Genomic DNA, 27,759 nt, shown 5'->3' with positions numbered 1-27,759 from the left:
ATGAATTCAGAGAGGGTGCTGCCACCTCAGAGACGAGATGGCGCGAAATCCCTCATTTGCACTGATCGAGCCCAGTTTCAAGTTCAAGTAGAGCGAACAGGTGGATGTTTTCAGTTGTTGCTTGGCTTGGTTTTGCTCGGGTGTAACGGTCAATGTCATCGTGCCGCTCGGGAAGTAGTACCTGGGGTGGGTCAATGAGTCATTAGAACGTGTAATTGTCGGAAGAGGATGATAATACGATTTTCGTTGTTAGATTAGGGGGCCCCGATCGGCACACTAATTGAAGGGGGAGGTTGTGTGTGTTAGCAGTGTGACTTCGTTGTTTTCAGACGGCTTTTAGTAAATATATGTTTTGCATTAATTGTCATGTCAATATGGTTTGATGGATGTTTGCTTTAACCATTAGAGCTAGAAGCAACAATGATGGTTTTCACACTTCGCTTCTGTGTTATGAATTTTCAAAGTGTCAGACGAATTTTGAGGCCTTGAACAAATACCAACGGTTTCCTCGTCAAATCTAGAATACGATCATTTTAACAATAAGGAAATGAAAGAATCAAATTTCTCTATTTATACATTTTTAAACTACTGGGTCACCAATATTACTGGGATGGGTCAGTCGATGCTTATTGATGTTGAACACAATTTATAACCATTTGATTACCAAATTTATCATATCAATTTATCATTTATCACATGATATGAAAATCCACAATGTTTGCTTTTTATTTATTTTCCGGGTTTGATAAGCCAAATTTACTTTTCCCAGTAATATGGGTCACGTGAATGAACCAACAGCACCAACAGAATCATTTTCAGTACAGCTGTAGAATGAGCCGGAAATACGGGAAAGCACAAACATATGAACACAGTACAGGTCGGACTCGATTATATATAATCGCAATTTCACCTTCAACGTTAATTTTCGAATCCAATACATAATCGAATCATGAAAAAGCTATTTTTCTATTAATGTTTGACAATCATACATTAATGAAAAAATTGTTTTCTTGAGATTCGATTATGTATAAGATTTGAAAATAATTGTTCAAAAAAAATGATCGACTATATATAATCGAGTATAATAGTCAGTAGATATTTCCTCTAACCTCGGTGACTGGGGAGAACAAAGGCTTGATGCGTGGTCAGCAAAAGAATGATTATACGCCTTGAATTTTTTTCTTGTTGGAGAGCAAGACATTTTCGAGCACAATTTTGACGAGATTTTTTACTGACTTCCAGAACGACTATCGATGTATTCGTTCTCCATCTACACTGCGTTTCACAACTATAGAACCACTCATTTTTTTCTGAGTTTCCAGAGATATGTAAGAAGTCGGTTGAATTGAAGTATATAGTGTAGGATATAAGATGCGATTTTTTAAGGTTTGGAGCGAATTTTTTCAAAAAGGCTTGGTTTAGGTAGCTTACCATCAACACGAATGAACAGTCAGAAGTGCAAAGAAGTTCTTCAGAATCATTTACTACTTTTTTTTTTACATAAAAACAATGTGATAATTGGGTAATTTGGCATCAATTCATAAAATAACTTAAATTCATGGCAAGGTTTGATAAATAAGGATAAATAAATTCAGATTCTGGACTGGTCAGCTTATTTATCATATCAAAACCCTGTCAATAACTTATGAGGAGTTATTTGAACTGGTTGAGTACTAAAGATGATTTACGAATTAGAATCTTATTGCAATTTGTGAGTGAGAGTTTTTGTTTTTTGAATGTTTCGCGCCTGAACACAACAATAAAGTTCAAATGGCCAGTCTTTTAAATGAAGATAATTGTTATATCCTACACTATGTACTTCAATTCAACCAATTTCTTACATATCTATGGAAACTCAGAAAAAATGAATGGTTCTAGAGTTGTGAAACACACTGTATATGAATTACTGTTCGCAATGCCATGATAGGAGATAAAAATATTCCTACGATATGCTGTTCTTATAACCGTATATTACTGTTTTTTTAACATCCTTCGTCCAAAAGTTCTCGAATAATTTTTTAGTTATACTGAATAACTAATTATTCTAGAGAAACAATGTTTGTTCAATGACAATAACGTTCCTAGAGGTACTTTTCCGTCTCATCGTAACATTATTTCGCGCCATTTGTACTAGTACTTGGTTGAAATTTCTATGCCAAGAAAAACGGTTTGATTGTTTACTGAGTGGCGAGTTCGAGAATAGGCGTTCACCCGTGCAAGTCAGAAAAACTTTCTCCGGCGAAAAAAAACCCTGGTCAGAACGGGAATCGAGCCCGAAGCCTTCGGCATTATATGTACTGTCTTAAGTCTTTGATTATATATAAAAAATCTAAGGCACATGTAAATTTATTTGTTGATAATTGAATGCTCTATATTTTCGTTGTACCAGTACTGTAATCTCTTAGGTTCTGAAATGACTGTTCAGTTTGCAGCCAGATTGAAACTAAAGTTCCGGTTATTTTGTTATCGCCTTGACTCAAAGGGTGCATTGTTTCTCACAAACTGAGTTCAACTAGTGATCTTGTGAACTTAAAAACCGCGACATTTTTTTAGCAGACCTCGTACAGTGAACATAGTTAAACAAGTAAACAATGTGACGAACAAAATAGGTAGGTTTCTATGACGTTATTCACCGCTCGCATTCTCCCATAATTCAACATGTAACATTCTTGCATGTAATAAAGTTGTGTGTATTGTGGCTTCAAGATTTAGTTTCACTTTAGACAGTGCTCACGCTGCTCAATGAAATCATTCTGAGGAATGAAATATGCAATTGCGATTCGGCAGTGATCCAACTAGCAACCAGTCGGCAGCGACAAAGAAATTTGATCCGACTGCTTGCTATTACTCATTGTTCATAATTTTTAATGTTTTTTAAACTGTCCATCGATTTGTATCAGCTAACATGAGCACTTGGTCCCATATATGTGAAATTACGATAGATTCTCATAAAAACTTCAAAAACTCGTGGTGGTACATTGTTTGAATTGATTTGTAAAAGTGTAATACTTTTTCATCAAACTTATATTCGGAGATTGCACAGATTTTTCTAAAATGATCGACATATCAAATAAATTAACGACAATTACTTGGTATTTTTTAGAAAAATATTGTATCACTTGTAAAATTATTATAGTTATTATTTATTGTATTTGTTTTTTGTTGTTTTCATGGATTTGGACTAGACGGCACTATATTTAAAAAAAAAACAAAAATTAGAGATGTGATTCTTTCCGTTTTCAAGCTATGATTTTTCAATGTCAATGATAGTCCGAAAAACCACTTTTTGCCTTTTCTTGCAAAAATGAGTTTTTCAAAAATTCATAACTTTTGAACTACGGGACCGATTCAAATGGTCGCTATATCAAATTAAAGGCAATTACTTAGTGTGTATTACACTTGCCAAAAATTTGGATTTTGTTCTCGTAATTATTGATTGTATTTGTTTTTTGTTGTTTTATGGCTTTGGACTAGAGGGCGCTATATTTTTAAAAATATTTTTTCTTGAAAGCTGAGGATTTTTTACATAACATATCCAAAAGAGATGTGATTTTTTCCGTTTTTAAGTTAATAATCTTCAAAGTTAACAGATTGTTAAAAAAAATTCCTCCTTTTCCAAAAAAGACTTTTTTGAAAAAATCATAACTCAATCTCTCAATTTTAAAAAAAGCCAGTTTTGGGAAAAAGGCGAAAAAATGGATATTATGGACCACCCTAAAATGGGCACACTAAAACAAAAAAATACGGGTCTAATATTTTGTGATAAAGAACAAATCTATAGCTCTGCAACGTAAATCTGAGAACCACCATACCGGTTTGACATGGAATGGCTGATATACTATAAAGTTGTTCATGACGTTTCAGCTAAAAACATGAAAAAAGTGTTTTACATCACTGAGTGGTGTTGGTGTTTACGTCAGCCATGCATATTTGGGCAGTAGTGTTCCAGAAATACAAAAATACTTTAATAACGATGAGATCGTTTCGTTTCTCTAATTTTTGGTCGAGTGTGTTGTTTGCATGTATTTTAATTTGTTGTTGCCAGTATCAGAGCTGCAATCCATCACCGTCAATGTCACAAAAAAGCTGACCATAGTCACTCAATTCCTCTCACGGCACGTGAGATCCAAATATTCAGTAGTGATACTCACTCTTTTGTTTCTGACACCTAACCAAATGACGGTTGGTTCCAATGCCTCTCACTGCCGATCGCTCTGTTTACAACTTTACGTTACGAGAGCGGTGGTTGTGGCGTATGATGGTAGTAGAAATGTGAGTGATCAGACAGTTCCAATCATTCTTGACAATCGCGACGGTTGTTTAGATTCGTTTGTTGAAGTAGAAGTTGTTGTTGTGGTTAGAGATGTCTATTTTTTTCGTTTATTCGATTATCGATTAATCGTGGGGCCAATATTCGATTCATTCGAACAATTGTCTTTCAGTATTCGATTAATCGAGCGAATATTTATTTCTTGTAGTTAAAATGAACAGACATATATAATAAAATATATTATGGTGTCATGATTTTAAAAGTTACATTAAATATAATTTTCAAATGAACATGGTGCAGCCAAATGGTTTTTGAATGAAATGGTATTTAAGTATATTGATAAATTTACCATTTCATAATTATTTTGCGGATCATGAAAACGATCCGATTGAAAACCGACAATGCGTGTTTTTTTTATTTTGTGTTAATCATTACCAGAACTATTGAAGTTTAGTTAATAAACGTGTGATGAACACAAAAATTTAATTTTTTCATAAAACGAAAGAAAATTGCGATCTCAAAGAATCGCTTAAAAATCATCCACTTGCATTGAGGCTTTATTGAGAAACTTCTTATACCGTGCCATTAACTGCGCCACGAACAATTCCAGATGGAATATATGTTTGCTTCCTTGCTGCATCCGGTGTTCATAGTACCCGGCAAAATTCAACGTTTGCGTCTTCAGACTCGTCGCAATTTTTAACCAGATTAGGTACCAATCCACAGATTATAACATTCGATAGAACGCCTTGGGATAGCAGTTCGTATAGCTGTTTCGTCACAACTTCCAGCTTCTGTGGACTTTGTTCGAGGACAATCTGATTGGCGGTTTCTCGAAGGAATATTTGCCTGTCGATTTACGGCACCTTATAGTTGACCGTGAACGGTTACAGTTGTACCTTGCAAGCTTCCAGCATGAGGATAGCGTAATTCTTCTCGTTAGTTCCGAAGGAATGTGCTGAAATGCAAATAGTGTTGTTACATTCAAGAAACAAACAAATGACAATCTTACATAGAAAATTTTAAGAATATCCTCCTAAGATAGAGCCGGCACTCTTACTCAAGCAACGACTCCTAACCGCGGGGATAACCCGCGAAGTAGAATTGGCGCACAAAATCAATCTGCACGTAGACAAATACTTTTCAATGGTTCTTCTCAGCGCATCCTGGGTATCTTTGATCAGCTAATCCACTTCGGACAAGACGAGTCTCATATTCCCTCTACCCACTGGGATCAATTTGCTTGATCAAATTCGACACGACCATCCTGTTATATATCACGGCAACCGATGAATCAACTCGATATGGTAATTACTGCTGATGCTCCTGATTTCCACCTTCCGGTTCGAAATTCATTATCTCATTGCGTAGCCGTTCCGCGCCCGGTTGGTAAAGTTTCCGCAGCAGACACATGATGCGAGTTTTGTTACTGGCCTGGAAGGGCCGTAGAACATGCGGGAAGTCTCCCTGGGAGCAAAGATTGATCAGATGCGTAACTTGCGTTTTGTGGTAATCCAGTTTGGATAGCTGGCGCGGTCGGTAGCGGTCAACCCAGAGAGCCATTGTACACAAAAATATTTGATGTATAATGTATACAAAAATACTTGGTGACTTGTTGTTTCGTGTTGGCCTTTGTCAAAGTAAATGTCATCACCTCCAGAGTAAATAAAGAGTAGAAATGCCATATCCCTGCAGCTTGCCACTGAAAATATAAGTCTGTAACAGGATAGGCAGGACATCAAACATCAGTAAAATTGCGAATATGTCTACAAATTTAGCATCGTTGCAACGATGGGAAACAAATTTGGTAAAAAATCGAAGTCGAACGTGTTTCAAAATGCATCATTTTGCTAATTTCAAACCCGATCGGGATCCGCAATAGAGGGGATAATCAAGGCGTGTCATTCCACAAACTAAGTACTAATACAAATGACACGTGTAATACTACGTAGAGTCGGCGAAGTGCCACTAAAAACATTAAGGCCATCTGAAAAGATGAAAAGAAAATACATGCCTGAAAATACAATATTCTTCAAATTGTATTTAAAATGAAACTGTATATTCACATCTGGCATCCCTGGCCGTAAAGAACGAACACAAAGAGGCGAATGTTGTGAATATCGCCAAACACCAAACCATCAGCTAGACTTTTGAGTGTCGCACTATTCTGACATTTCAGCAACAGGACACTCACCAAAGAGCTCGGATTTCTACTGTTAAGAAGAAGCTCACCATGTGTTAGTGTTGTGATAATACTCTTCTCACACTAGTGAACTGGCTTTGAGATAGTCACCAAAGATAATCGTCGTACATAATTTGTTGATTATTTTTGTGTGAGTACCATCACTTGATTCTCACGACAAATCGCAGCTCTGGCCAGTATGGGATAGGGCATGGATATATAATGTAATAAATACCTGAATATCATTCAGTCGAATAAACGTAAATTTAGAGTTCTCCCGAATGAAGAATTTACTCAAATGCAACGTTGACACGATATTTTTACACGAATGATTTTTTTACACCACATACAGATTGCTACCGACAACGAATAATAATTTAAACTTTGCACTGATGGAAAAAAGACATGAATGGACTCGAAGAAACGGTAAAGTGATATCACAGCATGAAAACCCACCGGCGCACACCGTTAAAGCCATGAATGACGCAGAAAAAACCCTGGGGAACGTTATCGCATCCATCGTATTCTCCACACCTGGCCTCGTCAGATTATCACTTTTTCGCTACAATGAGACATGCACTTGCAGAGCAGCACTTCGCTGAATTTAAAAACGTCGAGTACTTTTAGGTACTTTGAGTGCGGTTGGAGAACATTCGGTACAAACCATTCAACTCAACTAGGCCCAGATATATTCGTAGAGTTAACTGAGTTTAGGTGTTTCGCTTTATCTCGATTGGCTATGATGCCTCGAGACGAATCATGCCGTAGATGCCGTATAAACTTGTGAATGTTCAATGTGTACGGATTTTGTGTCGAATCACACGAATCACATGCTACTTGCTACTTGCTCCTATCCAATTTGTTGGCCGAAACTTTTTTCGTACTTTAAGAAATTTTTCGGAACCACTGGCCCCTGGCGGAGTTGACGAAGTTCCGAAGTGTAGCATTGAACTAAACAGTATGCAATTTTCTTAGCAAAGGATTTTTTACGTAAAGAGGTTTTGTAGTTGATTGATTTGACGATATGACCTATTGCCTCACCAGTTTCTGCATCGGCTATTATTCAAAATTCAAAATTCGCTAGGTTTGTAGTCCTCGTTACATGTTGCCATCGGGATCCATGGGTCGGTTTTTGGAACTTTGCAACTCGATTCGGCACAAAGAGGTTTGGCGAATGTGCACGATGTGCACACAAAGGATCTGTGAATTCTAAGCCAGATTTGGTAAGTCGAGAGTTATTACGATGGCAACGTGATAACGATGTAGAATTCATAGAACAGGACCGAATCGATGAATGTTGGCCAATTACTGAAATGGTGGACTCCTTTTCTCTTGAGTTTCTTATGATGCAGGATATTTGAAGTTTTCCTTCTAATTTATGTTGTTTCTAGAAAGTACAAAGTTCGAGGGTCGTTTGAAAGGTCCATGTAAAAAACAACATTAATTACTTGGAGTAAACCTTTTTTATTTTTTAACATAACCTTCTTTGAGGCTTATGAACTTTGTCCAACGGTGCTCTAGTTTGGTGTTCCTTTTCGAATAATAGGATTTGTCCAAGTTTACCCAAAAATATCTATTCATTTTGCAATCACTTTCTCGTTTGAATAAAATCCATTTCCCTTCAGTCATTCCTTTAAATTGAGCAATGAATAATAGTCAGAGGGAGCCAAGTCTGGAGAATAGGGGGGATGAGAAACGAGTTGGAACTCTATTTCGATTGATTTTACGACCACAACTGCTGAGGCATGAGTTGGTGCGTTATTGTGATGGAAAAAACCACTCTTCTTCCTCGATTCAAACGAATGGCATTTTTTACAGAAAGTTACAGAATTGTGTGGGATGTTCTTTGGACGAATAAATCAACATCTTTTTTTAAAATATCGTTGATAATAATGAAAAGTCGTTCAGGAAACACAACTATGTTGTGTCAGATACTTTGAAATAGCATATACTCCTGTCACGATAACTCCTTATAATCATAATGTTATGAAGGGTTATAATTTTTTTGAATAATGCATTGGTTTTTCCAAATTTTCGTGACGATGGAACCATTAGGTTACATCGATTACTAATGGCATAGCATTTTGTACAGCCATTCACATTAAACTTAATTACATAATGGAAGCGTTTGTTTTGTCATCAGTCGAGCTAAACACAGTATAGTTTATTCTAATCGTAAAAGAATCCGAAAATTCGGTCACACTAGTTCTCATGACTGTTTTTAATGGTGTTTCAACAACCGGCCTCCACTAACGGTGTACCATTTCCGCAATCCTACCCCTACACTTAGCGCTGATCGATTACCCCCTGCTCGCTTGGAAATGGATAATCATGGCGTGTTAACTTTTTTTTTTATCATTTCGGAAGTAACTTTCAGAATAGTAAAAACAACCTCCAAGTGCTACAGGTGACATACAAGAGCACCGAAGGCGTGGATGGTGATTACTCTGTTCCGTTTTTAATGGTTGCGCGGATTAGTTGTGCGTCTGAAAGTTGTAATAACATTTATGAGGTGTAAAAAGTGGCACATACACTTGCCAGGAAGCTATTCGGATTGCTCCGCCTGTCTGTTTTATTACCATGGTATTAGGTTTTCATTTGTTTGTCAATAGTTCATAGGTGAAGCTTACTTAATTTGTGAATACTGAACAAAAATAAATATAACTATTTCATTATATTTTTTACATTTTTATCATTTTTTATCATTTTTTATCATTTACGGTGATTTTCTAGGTTCTCAGATTATATATTCCCTATTGAGTATTACCAAATTTTAGTACTTTTTCATTTCAATACAATCAATTTAGTGCAATTCATCACTCTTCTACACTTTTTTTACCTTATTGCTGATGTTGTAAAATTATTTGGTATAACAGCGTGAATCTCGTCTGGGTATTACGACACATTTACTTTTCCTGATCGTTTTATTAGTAATAATAGTTTTCATGTAGTTGCTGATTGACACAAACAGGTTTTTAGCGATCTTCTTCATAAAAATCTCATCTTGACTGACGGAAATAAATGACGTCTATAAAGTTTGTCACCAAATTGAAGCTCGATGTCTAAGAATATATAATGCTGAAAGGCCTTTAAGTTTTTGATAGTTTAATTTATCTTTTTTTGTTCACAAGAACTGTTCTCATGATCAACTTACTTCAATACTCAGCAACGGAATGGCTCGCGATAATCGATGAGTAATGTAGAATGAAGTAAGTTTCCATAATTAAATTATGCGATCGTACTGATCCGATACCTCATGTAAATGAATAACTAACAATACTTCGTGGGAAAGTTAAATGTAGAGATGATAAATATTTGCTGTATCACATTCGGATTTCAGCAAACGGTTACTTGAATAATTATTTAGAACAACTTTTTAACAAACATTGTTATTAACAGGAAATAGAACAATGTGTGATTTCCAGATGATAAGTCAAGAATAAATTATATTTATCGAAAACAAGAAGGAAAGTTTTTATTCTCCTCAACGGCGAACACATCGAGTTTTAATGACTTGAACTACCGCACTAATTATGTTCTATCTATCAATTTACGCAATTGCTACCAACACAATAATTGGACACATTAATTGTTAATATCCGGATACACATTCTCATTGTCTGGTTTATATTACGTCGTTTCATTGGTTTCGGAAACACGCTTTTATTGATTTTATTATAAGAATGATCAGTTGATCAATTTGCGCAAGCTAGACGCATTAGAGTCGGATATTCTAGAGCTATATTGGATGTGGTCAACGTTAATTAAATAGGGCGTTTTAGGGCACAATTTCCTTACTGTGCGTCTTACTTCCTCCGCAGTTATTGTCGTTCAGGGTCTTCAGAATTCTCCAAAAATTCAAACTATTACTCACATTAACAAACCACGTCTCATTGTGCTGTATGTTAATTTGAAGCCGGTTATAGTTTTGGGTTTCAATACTTACCCGAATATTCAGGATGAAAATACCAGCGAGCAACCAGGGCTGCTCCCATCACGGTTGTCGCCATACACATAAGGATACCCCAATGTGTTAGGTAGATAAAATATTTGCCCCAATCATCCGGTCCGACACCCTCTACAAGCGAGTTTACAACAACCGCCGTGAAGAAGATGGCGAGGGACAGTCTGTAGAGCAAAAACACCGTTGATTTCGTCCTCGATTGCCACTGTTGAAATCGATAACAAGAGAAAAATATTCAACATTTTGTTGTGTTTTTATGTGGCATCATTTTGAATTGCTTAGAAGTTAGAAAGATTATTAGAAAGCCGGTAGAGACTCAATTACATGATTCTCCTAGTGTAATAAATCAGACTTATCGTAGGGCTCTGACATTACCTGTGACTTGACAAATTCCTCCGCTGGCATGTGTCCCATGCCACAATTTCGAAGACCGAGTTCATCTTTGCAGGCACTTAATAGCTTACTCGGCATGCTTATCTATTCACCTGTGTCTTTTTTCTCTCTCTCTCTCTGGTCTCACTCTTCACCTGTTATCACGCTAACCGTTATCTGATTGCTTTCAAGACGAGTCTCCGTTTCATCGAAACGTGGTGGTGGTGGCGGCTGGCTGTTGGATCCACGGTATGTCTCACCGAAACTGTAAAGTATACGATGGGAAAATGGTTACAAAATCGGGAGTCAGGCTAGTCGTGGTGCTTTTCGACAACTGTTGGTGGTGTTGCACCATAGCTATGGTTTTGGTTCTACTTATATGGTATCATAGAAGTTTTGCTGGAGAGATACATGGGGTAAGTTCACAGATGGTGGTTGTGTGTGGAACTAACCAGCGTGTCTCATGGATGTTGTAGCTGATAGCGTCTAACAGAGAGAATTTACTTTCTTGGAGACCATTGCATAATGGTCCAGAAGGAGCATTTAAGTGGAATTTAGTATCTAGAGCTCGACAGTTATTCTCTAGACAAAAACTTTCTTCGATAAAGTTGTTACATATGATAGAGCACTCATTTTCATTCCAAAAATAGGGTGATCAAAATTTCGATAAATAAAAAATCTAACTTTCTTATCTTTTTAGATAGAGGAAAATATAGCTCGACAATGTTGTAGCCCCAGTTATTTTAAACAACTTTTGTTGAACAATTTTTTTCTATCTATTGAACTAACCGATACGGTGCTTTATTTCTAAGTTGCGTTAGGGTCACCATGAAAAAAACCGTTTTCTTTCTCTAACTTTTATATTTCAAATTTTACAAGCAAACAGTCTTCACTTTTAGAGCTTACTAAGACAAATATTTTGCGATGCAGAACTTTTCAGTATCTTAACTCTGCTCAAAGTTATTGATATTTTTTTCCAGAAACACGTTCTCTTCATTTTTTTTGTCATTTTTTCTGGGGCTACCATAAAGAAATGTTCTTTGGCGGCATATTTGACTCTATATAATGTGAAATTTTCAAATCTATGTTATTTTTTGTATTTGAGTGAATTAAATTTGAATTCATAAGTTTTTAGGTTAAACAAAACATCAATAACTTTGAGTAGGATTAATATATTGACGAGTTTTGCATCGCAAAGTGTTGCTCTCGATAAGCTCTAAAAGTCATTTGAAGACAGTTTTAGTGTAGAATTCAAAATATGAAAGTTAGTGCAAAAAAAACGTTCTTTTCGTGGTGACCCTAACGCAACTTAGATAGAGGGCGCTAAAACAAATGTTATGGAAAATATTTTTTCTCTAGACCAAAACCGTCTTCGACAATGTTATTATTTATGATGGAGCGCTCATTTCAATGATGTCAAAAATAGGTTGACCAATATTTTGGGTGAAATCAAAAATCTAACTTTCTTATCTCTATAGATAGAGATAAACATAGTTCGACAATGTTGTAGCTCCGGTTATTTTAATCAAATTTGTAGAACAAAGTTTTTTTTCTATCTTATCTATCTATCTATTATATTAATCGATTTAGCGCTTTTTATTATAAGTTCAATTAGGGTGACCACGAAAAAACGATTTTTTTTCTGCTCTAACTTATATTTCATATCCTACATCAAAATTGTCTTCGAACGACTTATAGAGCTTATCGAGACAAATATTTTGCGATACAGAATTTGTCAATATCTTAATCCGACTCAAAGTTATTGATGGATATTCACTCAAAAACTCATAATTTAAATTTTAGTTTACTCAAATAAAAAAAAAAAATACATAGATTTAAAAATATCTCATTAGGTATATCCAAATATGCCCTTTCAAATGCTGTCGATAAACATGTTATATGTTTGCCCCAGGAAGAACGACAAATAAATGAAGTGAGCATATTTTTGGGGAAAAAATATCAATAACTTTGAGTAGAATTGAGATATTGGCATCGCAAAATGTTTGTCTTAGTAAGGTCTAAAAGTCTTCTGAAGACTAAAGGGTGTGTCACATCAAATTGCATCACGGAAAAAACGCTGTAGAAATTTAATTTTTAGGAATTTTACCTTAAGCTTTCGCTTATAATCAGATAAGAGTGTATAGATCACGTTGGCCATGCTTCACTGTCAATTTTTCGTAAATTTGGAAAAATGTCGTCGAACGAAAAAGAGCGTCGTGAATTAATCCTGTGCACTCATTTCGAGAATCCGGAGTTGTCACGTCGGGACATCGGTAAGATGCTGGGAATCGTCCAATCCACGGTCAGCAGAGTACTAAAACGATACTTCGAGAACCTAACCATCGACCGGAAGGTGAAGAACGGCAAAAATGGATGCTCCGTCAGTGAAAAAGATCACAAGCGCGTAGTTAAGCAGTTTAGACGTGATCCGAGAAGTTCGGTCCGGGATGTCGCCAATAAGCTGAATTTGTCAAGTTCATTCGTCCAGCGGACCAAGCAGCGGGAGGGCCTGCGTACATACAAGGTTCAGGAGGCTCCTAACCGCGACGAAAGGCAAAACATGGTGGGGAAGACGCGAGCCCGGAAGCTGTTAACCGAAATGCTGACGAAGCCGCATTGCCTGGTAAAGGACGACGAAATCTACGTCAAAGCGGACTTTCGTCAGCTGCCGGGCCTGTTGTTCTTCTCCGCAGAGGACAAATTCAGCGTTCCGGAGGAGATTCGCAAGCAGAAACTATCCAGAAACTATCCAAAAAGTACATGGTGTGGCAAGCGATCTGCTCTTGCGGAAAGCGGAGCGCCCCCTTCGTGATGACCGGCACGGTAAACGGGCAGGTTTACCTTAAGGAGTGCCTACAGAAGCGCTTACTACCACTATTGAAGCAGCACGAGGGCCCGACCATCTTCTGGCCGGATCTCGCTTCGTGCCACTATTCAAAGGACGTGTTGGAGTGGTACGAAGCCAACGGGGTCACCTTCGTGCCAAAGGAAATGAACCCGCCCAACGCGCCGGAGCTTCGCCCAATAGAGAAATATTGGGCGATTATAAAGCAGGCCCTCCGGAAGAACCCAAAAGATCCGAGGCGGACTTCAAGAAAAAAATGGATTTCTGTTCAAAAAAAACCACAACCTGACGTTGTACAGAACCTTATGGACGGGGTAAAGAGGAAGGTGCGAGCATACGGGCTTGGGCTCGAAGTATGAATAAAAAGAAAATGCCAAAAGTTGTTTAATAGTTTTTATTTTACTGTCTAAAATTTTCAAAAGGATCGGTCTACTGGGCGAATTTCTACAGCGTTTTTTCCGTGATGCAATTTGATGTGACACACCCTTTACTTGCATGTAAAATTTGGAATATAAAAGTTAGAATCAATAAACCGTTTTTTTGGTGACCCTAACGCAACTTAGAAATAAAGCACTGTATTGATTATTTCAATAGATAGAAAAAAAGTTGATGGATCTGAGCCTAGGGGCACGGACGGGATATTGACAAAGGACTGTGATTGTGTGTATTAATTGCATTTAAATTGAGTTTTTCATTGTTCAAAATCTGTATTTTTTTCTCTTTCAATACATCAAATGAATGCCCTGGAAAAACCGTTTCCTGTGTGTACTTGTATCCTTTAAATGGGTTAGATGACATAACATGGTAGAGTTCGGTACCACATTCTGTTCAAAAATATACACAAAAATACCATTAAAGCCATTACTACCCTTTTCTTCTGTTTATTCAATCATGCAGAAGAAGACAAAGAGTCATGATGTATCATTTTTAAACACATGTAGACATGTGTTAAGACCTTACATAAATATAAGCCTGAGTCAAATCAATCCAAGACTAAAAAAATATGTTATAGATAAAAATAGCATTATCTCCTTCGATACCACGTTGTCCGGAACATTGTTTGTAATAACTTTATAGCCCTGTAAGATCGCGACTACTCAAGCTATCATAATCTGATTCACGTGGGTAAACCCTTTCGATCTTCTAAATCAGCAGCCATTTAAATTCATTTATTGCATTTTACATTACCAAACAACATACTCGATATTATGACATCCTGGACCATAATTATACAAATTGTTAGTAGTGAGACCTACACAATAAAAACAAAAACACAATAAAAACATGAGCACAAATTGATTGGACAACAAACAATATAATATAAAATTGATGCCTATTATCAGTAAATGGAGAATAATTCATTTTACGCATCAACTCACATTATGAGCTAACGCCCGAATTTAGGCAAAAAGATTGCTCTTTGCGACGGGGAGAAAGAAATCGAAAGAAAACATACCTAATTAAATCGTCAAATTGTTAACTTTTTTTTTACTATATTCACTGTTCATGCTTCAAGGCTGGCTGGTCTTGAATTAAAGAGACTTTAAACTCTGAGAGTTCATTCGTCTCTACATATCATGCTTCAAGCAAAAAAAAATCTGGATAAATTTCCTGTCTAATGATATATAACACAACATATGTCGCAATAACCATTTTGAGTAATATGCGTTTGAAAACTCTTAATAAATCGTTACATTTTTCGTAGAGTGACCCCCTATATAGAATTCAAAGACATAGTCGTATGTCAAAACTCATATGTAACAACTTGTTCGAAGACAGTTTATATCTAGAGAATAATTGTCGAACTCTAGCTGCTAAATTCCACTTAAATGCACCTACTGGACCATTGTGCATTGATGTTGGGGAATAATGACCGTTTTGGAAAAGTCCTTAGATCAGCGATTTTCAACCGGGGTGGAATTCCCCCCCCCTAGTGGGGAATTTGGTCATTAAAAGGGGGGAATTGTGCGAGGCAAAATTGCACATTTACTTCGCTTTGAAGATGGCAATGATTAGCAAAAATTGTCACAAAAACTTTATTGGATACGCTAAAAATTGCGATCCTCGGCAAACATTTCCAAATATGAAATGTAATGTTCAATTGAACAACTTCGCAATGTTTGAAAGACTTTCGTCAGTGAATGATGATGGAACAGACGACAAAACAGTACAGAAGACCATAAAAAAGAAAATTGTCCAGCTTTGGTCAAGACTTTACAACTTTTAAACTTGAAATAAATTTTCCTTATATCATAGAACAAATTGGACATGGTTTGAAATACCCTCCGACTGGCGGCAGTGACGAAAGTTTCGAATCAATTTCAGAACAAACTCATCGATCTACAAATGATCGATTCTAATCCTGACATGCGGAATAAGTGTTACGTGTTTTGTTGTCTTTTGCGTAGAATTTATGTGAATCTGGATTTCCTACAATGCTGCTGATGCAAACAAAACACCGTAACAGAGTGGATATCGAAGACATGTCCAAAATCAACAGATAGCCTCGCACCACGCTAGATATGGGGTACATACTAGGGGGGCGTTGCTGATTAATGGTCAGCTGCATCCCGATAGGAAGTATCTCGTGTCGGGCACACGTACAGAGCATTGGAGACAGCAACATCCCAATTACGAAAACACTTGTAATACTAACCTCGAGCCGACCGCGAGTAATCGGTTACATATTACTAACATAGATAATAAGAAAAACTGTCAAAGTATTGAACTCCGGCCCCGTCAGGCTAACGCCATATGAGCCTTGATAAAAATATATATTTTGGAAAAAAAACCAGATAGCCTAACGGAATCCTACGTCAACTATGCGGTCGTGTCTCGGATACTACCCTCCTGTGACTTTTCCTGGATATTGTCAGTTTTTTAAGCAGCGACCCAGTCAAAGGCGAAAAATCTCCAGTTTCGCCTTTGGCTGGGCCAAAATTTTTTTTTTCGAGATGACACCAGATCTCGACGTTTCATGCATTTTTACGTCATTTGGCATCGAAAAAAAAATTTCAATTTTCCAAATTTCCTTTACTTCCTTTACTTACTGGAAGAATTTCGAGGATCAAAAAATCAAAACTTTGAGCGCTTTGAGGCACCCCTAAATCATGTCCGATTGAGCTGAAACTTTTTCACAGATCATTTTTTTGGGCTAATAAACAAAATGTACATGGTCGGTTTTTGAAATTTGACATGACCATTTTCGCTGCCACCCTACATGACATGTCTCCTTGTGAATTCTATTTGGTCATATAATTCAAATTTCATATCAAATATTTTTTTTTCTTTATCTTATCAAAGAACAGTTACGAGACGTTTGAGTTGTCAAAAATTTCTAGCAAATTCAATGATGGCTCTGAAACCATTTCGTTATTCCTACGTGGTGATCTGATAATACCTAAGTACCTTCTAGTATTCTACATTACTGCTGACAAAGAAATATGGAATGGAAAGTTGAGCGTGACTACAAGCAAAAGGTTGCACTTATAGTCCCACGTGATTACATTAATCTAGATTACGATGAACGAGACACGTAGATTCTGCCTTACGTGAAATCACGGTTATACCGGACCAAAGAATGTGTACGTGTTGTTGTTTCAATAAGACTATTTGCATACATTTTAATATCCTTAACAATCATTGTGATTACAATCGCTGCTAGTAGCTCGAGCAAATTATTTCATACTATGTTTTCTGATTGCGTCAAGAAAATTATTACCGTTGGTATTAATGCATGTTGTTGTTGTGTGATACATTAATGGTTCATCTTTTATGATCATAACTTTAACACATAAGTACAGTACTTGGTTTCAGGGAATAAATTTAGTCAATTTTACACGAACAAATTATTAATGAGAAATAACATGGAAGAATGCCTAATGCCGGACAGAGAGAAAAGGTAACTCTTTTCTATTTGAATTACATGATTAGAAGCTCGATCTGAAACCAAAAAGAAGCTATTTTAAAGAAGTATGTATATAAAACTAAATTTATTGAATATTGAAAAAAATAAAAATAGACGATAAAAATAGATTCTTTTACGCTTTTTTTAAATCCTTTCACCTACCCCTATCTCGAAGAGACTCTGTTTCGAGATCGTTGGACTTGGATACCGTTCTGAATCATATTCCGGACAACATCATATTTTGAATACTTTGTTCTAATATCTTGAAATGCCTCATGCACTGATGATATAACTATAAAATTAATATCACAATTGTTTCTTTAGAGTAATCCCTTGGTTTCACTATCATTTCATATGATGACTACATTTGAATTACAACATAATCGGAAAAAATCTGACAACACTACTCATTATCGTTTGTGTTTGGCGTTTTTAGAGAAAAAAAAATACTAATGAGAATGGTTTCTATGGGAACAAACAAAACATGAACGGAAAGATTGGATTCCAGTGAAAACAAATTCCTTCTTTGAATATAATTCGGAGTACAGAATGTGATTCGGTTGAAAATGTCCTTAGGTACTGATCTAGTTACAATTGTCCTGTCAGAGATTTACATTCCGCCCCAAATTGATGCAGTACGTCGTGGTCTTTTACAAAATATTCTGTCAAGAAATTATCGCAAATTTATCAATAGAACATACGTGAACGTGAACGTGAAGAGGTGGTGAAATAGTACGATCATTTCACGTTGAACCACATTGCGAACAAACAACTCAGAGAATCTTGTTGAATAGAATGTTCTTGTCACGTTCACGTTCACACTGAATGTTCGCCGGTAAACGTGAAGTAAATAAACATCGAGTTTCATTAAAGTAATTCGGATGAAATATACAGTTGTTCACGAAGCAACCCGAAGCAAAGAAGTTTTTCGACCCGTGTAGCGATTCGATTGAATGAAATTGCATACATAAGGAAATTTTCACGGAAAACTCGAGAGTTGGTCAACATAACCTTTTACAGTTCACGGCGAAGTAATTTTCAGAATGACTTGGGACACCTTCAAACATGAACGGGGAAATATTCGACGTCTATATTCACAACTGTTTTCGCGTTCACGGTCACCGAAGCCGGCGAACTATGGTGAATTCACCAACATCTCGATTCCTCGGTGGGAATTCAGAATTATAGTGAACTATTGAATTAATCCATTTTCATCAATATGACTTGTGTTGAAATATGTTTTTCAACTAGAAAATGTTTCTTCCTATCGTTTCAAGAAGTTTTCCAGGCGTTTTATATATGGACTGATGAATTATTAACAAAAAAGAGTTTGTTCACGTTCAAGAGAGGTCTAAAACAGGCTTTAGGAAGAATAGATTGAGGGGAAGTTACTGAGTTCCGTCAAATTGTACACACACGATATGATGGATATTTAAATCATCAGCGGCTTTTGGGAGTTGGTGATGAATGTCAATTCTCTTATTTTTGGTTTTGTATGCTGTATGCATTTGAATCTATTTTTGTTGGAATTTGGGACTTTGGTGTGAATGGTAGGTTAATTCTTCTAGAATCGTTCAGTCGTCGTGTGGTAAATCTTCTTCTACAAATATTTTTTGACATAGGACTATGTCTTTGATTTCTATATAGGGAGGTCACTCTACGAGAAATGTAACGATTCATTAAGAGTTTTCGAACGCATATTACTCAAAACGGTTATTGCGACATATGTTGTGTTATATATCATTTGACAGGAAATTTATCCAGCATTTTTTTTTCAAACTTAAACAGTGAATATAGTAAAAAAAGTTAACAATTTGACGATTAAAATTGGCATGTTTTCTTGCGATGCACTAACCAATTGCTTTCCTCCCCGACGCAACGAGCTATCTTTTTGCCTAAATTCGGGCGTTAGCACACAATGTGAGTTGATGCGTATAAAGAATTATTTTCCATTTACCGATAATAGGCATTTATCAGTTATTGTATTGCCTAATCAATTCGTTCTCAATTCACGTTTTCATCGTGTAGGTATTTCTACTAACAATTTGTGTAATTGTGGTCCAGGATGTTATAATATCGAACATGTTTGTTGGTTATGTAAAAAAATGCAATTAATGAAATTAACTGGCTGCTGATTTAGAAGATCGAAGGGTATACTCATGCACATCAGATTATGATAGTTTGAGTAGTCGTGATCATAATATTAGGTTCCCCATATATGTTTTCCTAAGAAATCCGCTTCACTACCTCGAATGCACATGCTCATCCTTCTTCCCCTTTCTTTTTGACGTAGAACTACGTCTTTCAGGAAGGGTGCCGAATCAGAAAACAGGTAACATTTTTATGTAATAGAGTTAACGTTAATAACTATTTTCACTGTGAACGAATTCTCATGATTTGCATACCTATCGGATCGGAAATTCTCCAAGATTTGTGTGATATGCAAACATTCATGCAAGTCGGGGGTGTTTTTTGGTGTTGAGTGCTTTTGTACTCGCTTGTCGTTGTGCAAACCGGAATATGTTTCCCTAAAACGTACTTTTACACTGAGAAGCCTTCTTCTTCTTCTTCAATGGCACTAACGTTCCTAGAGGAACTTCGCCGTCTCAACGTAGTATTGCTTGCGTCATTTTTATTAGTACTTAGTTGAGATTTCTATGCCAAATAACACGCCTTGAATGCATTCTGAGTGGCAAGCTCTAGAATACGCGTGATCACAGTGCAAATCGGAGGAAATTTCTTTGACGAAAAATTCCCCCGACCAGAACGGGAATCGAGCCCGAACACCCGGCATGTTAGTTATGACGCTAACCACTCGGCCAAGGGAGCACTGAGAAGCCTGGGAAATCGTTATTTCAGATACCAGAGGTAAATGAACTTTCGCGGTTCGAGAAATACGTAAACATGAGATGTGCAATAATTTCAGAGGGAAATGTAAAATACAACGATCGTTTGACAATTCACACATATTTTGGTAATCCTAGGCATAATATCAAACGTAAAAGGACGTTCATCAATTTTTTTTTAAATTATTTGTAACGAAGAACATAATCTATTACAAAAATTTCGACGCATTCTAAAATAATATTCGAAGTGCTAAACAAGTGGATTGCATAATATAATTGTGTAGTTCTACGTCAAAAATATGCGATCGTGTTCTAGATACAACCCCTTACAGTTTTTTACATAAGCAGAACTTAGCACCCAATGAGATCTATTCACTACAGCAGCTACACGAGCTTCCCAAGAGAGCACTTATGGCCATAGAATACTCAGTATAAATCACCGGGATATAAAGTTATTTCAAATAATGTTCTGGACAACGTGGCAACGAAGGAGAAAATGCTATTTTTATCTATAATATATTTCTGTAGTCATATATTTATTTGACTTAGGCTTATATTTATGTATATCTTAACTATTTAGACTTCTGTTTGAAAATGATACATGGTGACTCTTTGTCTTCTTCTGCATAATTGAATAAACAGAAGAAAAGAGTAGTAATGGCTTTAATGGTATTTTTGTGTACATTTTTGAACAGAATGTGGTTCCGGATTCTAGCACGTTATCTAATCTAACCTGTTGAAAGGATACAAGTTCAAACAGGAGACGTTTTTTTTCAGGGTTTGCATTAGATGTATCGAAAGAGAAAAAAATACAGATTTTGAACAATGAAATAACTCAATTGAAATGCAATTACTACACACGATCACAGTCCTATGTCAAGATCCCGTCCGTGCCCCTAGGCCCAGACCTATGTGTTCATTATATTTCATTATATTTCATAAACTCTTCTTTCTCTATCATTGAGAAGCGGCTTGCTGTTGCGCCTCAAATTGATTTGGATCGGTTTTGAGAAGCGATCAGTAGAAGTTGGTTTGTTGTCTTCTTTCCTGGTGATCACCAAGTTGGGGAAGGGTGATTTTTCTGTTATGGCTGGGACCAGCGTTCGGTCTAGGTTTCGTGACTGATTCGCCGATACTCAAATGTTATCTACATATATATGGTTTTCATATAAGAATTTATTTTTCATACTCATTCTCTACCTTAACGTCACGTATGAAAACGTACGCCGAAAGAGCTGAAGGTTTACCACTCATGCCTAAACCAAACGTTTACTTATAAACTTCACCCATGAACAAACAGACCATTAACAGAGAAAACATACACTGCGCTGCACTTCAATTCCTTAAATTTTGCAGTTCATTCGTTTCTAACACTCTAACGCTGCAGTTGAATTTAATTTTTATCGCTGCGCGTTCATAACAAACACGTATTCTCTCTCGGTACGAAGAGTATCAAACTCATAAACACGAGAGAGCAAAGGAAACACGACACAGAATTCAGATACTAAACATCACTTCTCACTTGTGGGATGCGCGCCTCATTTTATACACACACACACATATCAAATTTTAGCGCCCGTTTTGTCATCGATCGTTCTAAGCAGAGCATAAAACAACAGCACTGCATCTATACTAACCGTATGCGCTTATGTGAAGAAAAATAACTCAACAGGGAAAGCAAAACAGTTTCAGGCGCGGTGTAAAACAGGTATAGACATACGGTGCAAAACACGGCGCAAAACATGGTGCAACAACTGACAACAAAACATATCATCTGTGTATCGAAGCGTGCTCATTCGTCATAACGCGTGTGTATACAGGAAGTGAGAGTTCAGTAGTTTTAATTTCAAGAGAGGAATGCGACACTTCATTATTTTTGTGGGATAGATAAAGCCTCGGGTCTACGGAGGGAGGACGCTCTGACTTCCTGACGAATGTGGCAATTTATCACTCGATAATACCAGATGACGTCATTTATCTGTGTTTTATTTCAATTTAAATTTATCTGTCCTCAAAATCACCTTGTATAAGGAACTGTCCCTTTATCCTATTTATTTTATTTCCTTTTCATTGAACATGTTATGGTGAATCTTGTAGGAAATTATGTTTCGTTATTTGCGGGATCTGTTACATCATTACAGTTTTTATAATATTTTTCCAAAAAAAATGAGGCCCAAGCCGGATGATGGCCATAATTTATACATTCGAAAAAGGTGAATAATTTTGTCTTATCAGCTGGTGGACAACGCTGTTTTCGCTAAGAAAAAAACATTCGCCAGTTTTTGGTTGACGGGGTTACAAATTAGTAAATCGAACTCGTAACACGATGAGCTCACTCCTATCCGTCCGATCGTACTTTGAAGCATGTGGAGAATATTAGTGCGTCGCGTTCCAGGCAGACGCTTTAGAAAGCATGTTTGATTATTCGTCGGCGGAAGACAAAAAATTAATCAACTATGCAAAATGCGACACAAAATCCGATAAGTGAAAGTTTGGTTTTCGCTATGCGATTTTTTTTTATTCAGCTTTGCGCGTGATTTGCAACATTCGCATGGGCGGACTCCTAGAGGTTGATGTTTTTGCTGCACGAATATGGAATACGGAAGAGTAACCTTTCACATGGACTCATGCTATCGGTAAATTCAGGTAAAATCAAACTTTTTATCATTTTTGGCAAGTTTTCGTTGAGTATTTACTATCCGCCTCATATAAACATAACATGGTACAAATTTCTCATGTTGCTGTATATTACATAAACGATAAAACGTTTTGCCTCCATAGATTTTACAATATATTGTCAATGATGAGTTTTACTGCCGCTTGAGTTGTATAATTTGACATCGTGAGTAGTGATGCCGAATTTATCGCAAATTTCGCATCCCGTTTTCCTTTCGATCAAAGTGAAACATACAAAATTTATTGACGTGTCATAAAATACCATTATTTTACGGCCACACAACACAGTCGGGGCTTTACGACAGTAAAAAATGATAGCCATCATAATTTTGAAGGTCTGCTACTCCAGAGGACACTTCACATTAAAATACTCCCTATTGCGCGTAGAGCGCTGCCCACAACTCATGTTCCATACGCTTTGTAGTTTTTGACCTCCTTGCGACACTCCGTTTGTTTTAAGTCGGAGTCCCAGTTTAAGTACGCAAATGAGCTTATGAAACGGAGCCGCGTAATTTAATTACGCTACCTATCTTCTACTGTTCTCCTATTAAAAATACGTGGGACACTGCTTTTGCGGACGTTTTCGTGTGGGGAGAGACTAAGCGCGAAAATTAATGAATCGCTGAAGATCAGATATTGTTGCACTATTTTCCCGCTCATCACAATCACCTTTAATGATAATTATGATGATGCGCCATCACGAATAGAGCGAACTACATTTTTGAAGTTAAGGGCTTCATTGTTGTAAGGAAACCATGAAATTGCTCGTTCAAACACATACAGAGCCATCGCAATTCGGTTAGCTATCTAACCCGAGCGGCTTGGGAGGTTGTACAAAGCCCGGTTTACCGCTATCTTGTCAAGAACATAGTGATTCATGTTGAATGGTCATTGTTTTATGGTGTGATTTTGAAATTCACCGAATGGCAACGAGGTAAATGTTTGGAAATTAAATGAACAATTGCTTTTCTCCCTATGCTTGGAATTGTATGAAATGTTACGTTTCTTGTTTTCATGCATTCATGGAAAATGCTCATTTCAAAATTAATGCTCTTAGTGAATTGTTGCTTAAATCATGTTTGTTTTTTTTTGGGTACATTTATTTGCCATTTTAATAATCATGAATAGTATACTGATGTTGTTTAATAAATTAGGTTGGGGAACCAAATCACTTATTTTTGAATGAAATTGAAAGCTTATTTGATAAGGTTAGAATAATCTGATTTAGATAAAACATGCACCGTTTAGTGCGAAATTTTGTTTTTATATGTGCTAAACATTGTAAAAATTGTTAGGAATTACATGAAAAAGGTTGAATACAAAAAGAAGATCGATGTAAGATGGATGGTGATTGGTGATGAAAAGTTGTCTATTTACGATAATATCAAGAAAAAATGATTTTGCCCGAAACTGAAACGGGTCTGACGAGCAAGGCAAGTTCAAGAAGCTCCCCTCAATGGAAGTAAAAGCCTTGGATTTGGAAAAAAAGAACAAAATTTACGCCGTTCGACTCGTTTCCAGTCAGCTTTGCTGGTGCCGCCCTTCCTGACTACGTTATGCTGGACAATTGAGGCTACCGCTACAACTCTTCGTGCCAAAGCTCATGACTTTCGCTTTGCTTGAATACAGTATCGTTAGATTGCAAGTGGAATGTAATCCAGGGTCCTTACGGTATTGATCACTTGCCAATCAAAATTTATATCACTAATGGGTTAAATTCTGGAAAGAATATGCGGACGCGATTGCTCTAGCCATCAATTCCAGAGATGGTTTACCTCCATTCGAGGAGTATAACTTCCTTTCTCGTTTGATTTATGACAGCGCAGTTCGCGCTCAAACGAAACCCATCCCAGGTTCCACTATTCATCGAAGGCCTCCCAATCCATGGTGGGATAGTCGGTGCTCCAATCTTTATGTAGGAAAATCTTCCATGGAATTTCAGATAATTATTTTAAAAATTAAAATTCATTTTTTTTAAAAACGTATTTTTTCAAAATTCTCATATATGAATAGCTCTTATAATTTACAACAAGTCGTCCATACATCGGAAGATGGGTACTTTTACAGGGATCTCGTTTTTCAAACAACAACTTTTTAATGTTTTACTTGAACAAAAATACAACTAATCCTAATTTTGTTTAAAGCCATGATAGCAATATAGTGTATTCGACAAAGTTTTAGATCTTATTAAAATATGAACTTTTGTCGAAGACGTGAACTTTCCATCTTTTATAGTTTCTGGAATATACAGCATTTGGTATGGAGACCCCTGAAAAAAAAAAATGTTTTACTCGTTACATTTTTGATTGTAAATTCTTGCGTTTGACATGTTTCTGGATAAAGAAAAGTTGACAGAGCATGTAAGTCACGATGATTTATACATAAAATGTTACGAATTGAACACTTTTCAGAGAAAAACATGAAAAAATTGTTATTCGAAAAACTTTTTTCCTGTAAAAGTGCCCATTTTCCAATGTATGGGTGACTTTTTGGAAATTATAAGGGCTACTCATATATATTTCTTAGAATTTTAGAAAAAACAACATCAACGAATTTTTTCTTCAAAAATTTACTTGATATTTTATAATGAAAACATAAATAGTTTCCTACATTTCATTCTTCGACTAAAATTTTGTAGGTCTGATAGATTATGTGTGAGAACTTTTTTAATTTTTTTTTCAACTTCTTTTGGAAGACTATATAAAACACGAGTTTGAAAATCAGGATGCGCTGCAAAACCGGTGGCATGATGCTACAGAAAGTCGTCTTTCCTGTAAAATTTTTATTTTTGGAGTTGGCCGGTTTTGCGACTAGGCGACACACTTGTGTCATTTCAATAAACAATCTCAATTTCATTTACTTTCAAATTAATATGAGTTTACACTCTGTCAAATATATGCCGAAAATTCGTGTTTTCAAGAAAATACATTATTTATCATCTAAATTCCTATTATCGCCTCCAAAGTAGGCTCCAACGAATTTTTCCAACGAATAATCTATACTTTTTATAGCTGTGTTCAGAAATTGCCTCCAGTAGCGAATTCGTCTTTATGTTTTTAATACTGTCAAAACGGATCCCACGAAGCGGTGATTTGAGTTTCAGAAATGTCATACAGGTCGGACTCGATTATATGTGATTCGATTATATACAATTTTGGACTCGATTATATACAGTTTGAAAAAAAATATTTTTTTTATAGTCAATTATGACTTATTTCAAAAAAATGTAACCTTTCAACGTTATGGAGAAATTTGTGAGGCTGTTATCAGTATAGTCGGTTAAAAATGGCGATTTTTGAAGATTTTGCTGGAATTTTCAGCAGGAATTGTTTATATCGATATTGCAGCGAAATTTAAAAAAGATAGAAGTTGGGCGTTAGAGACCAAATTGTAGAGTGGTTTGAGAGCTTTAATTCGACTAATAAAAACAATCAAGTTTTTTTAGTCGAATTCCATTGCACTTACATACGAAACATATATGCAAAAAACGAGAAGTGGGTTATATTTGTGATATAACCGCAAGGAAAACGTAGGACTATCGTTGGCTCGGCAATAATTTATTTGAAATTGGATCTGAATCAATTCTTAATGCATGAATGAATGAATATTTTGAAAGATTGTTGAAAGTTTTTCTTGTTAGTGTGTGGATGGATTAGTAAAGGTGGAAACAGAATGCCGCGTTGTGCGTGGCTTCTCATCAACTGTCATTGCTTGCGTTTTGTACTAAAACATTCGCCCGACGCAGTTTGCTGATTTGCAGTCACAATCTTGCATTCGCGTCACCACCTTCCGTGTAAACAAAAACAAAATATAATTTGTATGAAAATCTTGTTCTTGTTGTGTCCACGTACCAGTTGAATGTTTTTAAAAACAACACATTGACATATCCGCGCTGGCGGCATTGAGCTTCGTTTACTAGTTTAGGGGAGCGTGAAAGAATAGCTGATTTTCAGACGGAATGAACACGTTTTCAAAATTAAAATTATGAATGAAAATTAGCTTTTCCATATTAAACTAGTTTCTATTTAAATGAAAAACAATTTTTGTTTGCAGGTGGTGAAAAAGTTTCATACGAAAATTGTTTATGAAGACAACTTTATATTATGATGAAAAAATTCAGCAGGAATTGTTTAGCCATATGGTTGAATGAAAGTCAGAAACACGTGTTTCATGTAATCAAATAACATGATGTGAAAATTTTCATTCAAATTTTAGAATTTGAAAACTTCATGACTTCTAATCTGATAGAGATTACACTAACGAGTTTGGGACCCAAATTATGGTCCTAATTTGAAGTTGCCACCAGACGTCGACCCCATGCAACTTTCATCGCAAATTCGGCGTAAGGAGTTTAGAATAAATGTTAGCGTTTAGTACAACGATGCTAATGACGCAACACATTATTGTGTTCGACTAAATGGAAACACACATATTTAAAATGAAGTGTCAAAGCACAATTGTTGCAACGTGACGCATAGCGCGGCATTCTGGTCCCACCTTAAGTATGGAATTGTTTTAACATAAAATTCAACTCTTTCGAACTTGTTAGTGATTCCGAAATGAACCGATAGAATTTGAGCGGCCTTGTACAAGCAACTGAAGGTGTTTGATACATGATTCATTTTTGTTTTCGTGAGAATGACACGAGATTTTTCATTATCACTCCATACGCCGAATAGAAACTGAGGGCGCGATTT

General features: G+C 36.3%; 1 protein-coding gene across 2 annotated transcripts in view; it reads right to left on the bottom strand.

The window, feature by feature from the left end:
- Nucleotides 1-27,759, bottom strand: part of LOC129777195 (protein rolling stone-like) — a 109,015-nt gene that overhangs the window by 40,930 nt on the left and 40,326 nt on the right. For both annotated transcript variants that reach the window (XM_055783321.1, XM_055783322.1), the window contains exons 2-3: nt 10,792-11,053; nt 10,399-10,621 (exon numbers count right to left, since the gene is read on the bottom strand). In XM_055783321.1, coding sequence (XP_055639296.1) covers nt 10,399-10,621; nt 10,792-10,887 — 319 coding nt within the window. In that variant the 5' untranslated portion in view covers nt 10,888-11,053. The remainder of the gene's footprint in view (nt 1-10,398; nt 10,622-10,791; nt 11,054-27,759) is intronic.

This window comes from Toxorhynchites rutilus, chromosome 3 (genome assembly GCF_029784135.1).
Source record: "Toxorhynchites rutilus septentrionalis strain SRP chromosome 3, ASM2978413v1, whole genome shotgun sequence".
NCBI classification, from domain to species: domain Eukaryota; kingdom Metazoa; phylum Arthropoda; class Insecta; order Diptera; family Culicidae; genus Toxorhynchites; species Toxorhynchites rutilus.
Note: the sequence above shows the minus strand (reverse complement) of the source record. Positions and strands in the feature narration are given on the sequence as shown.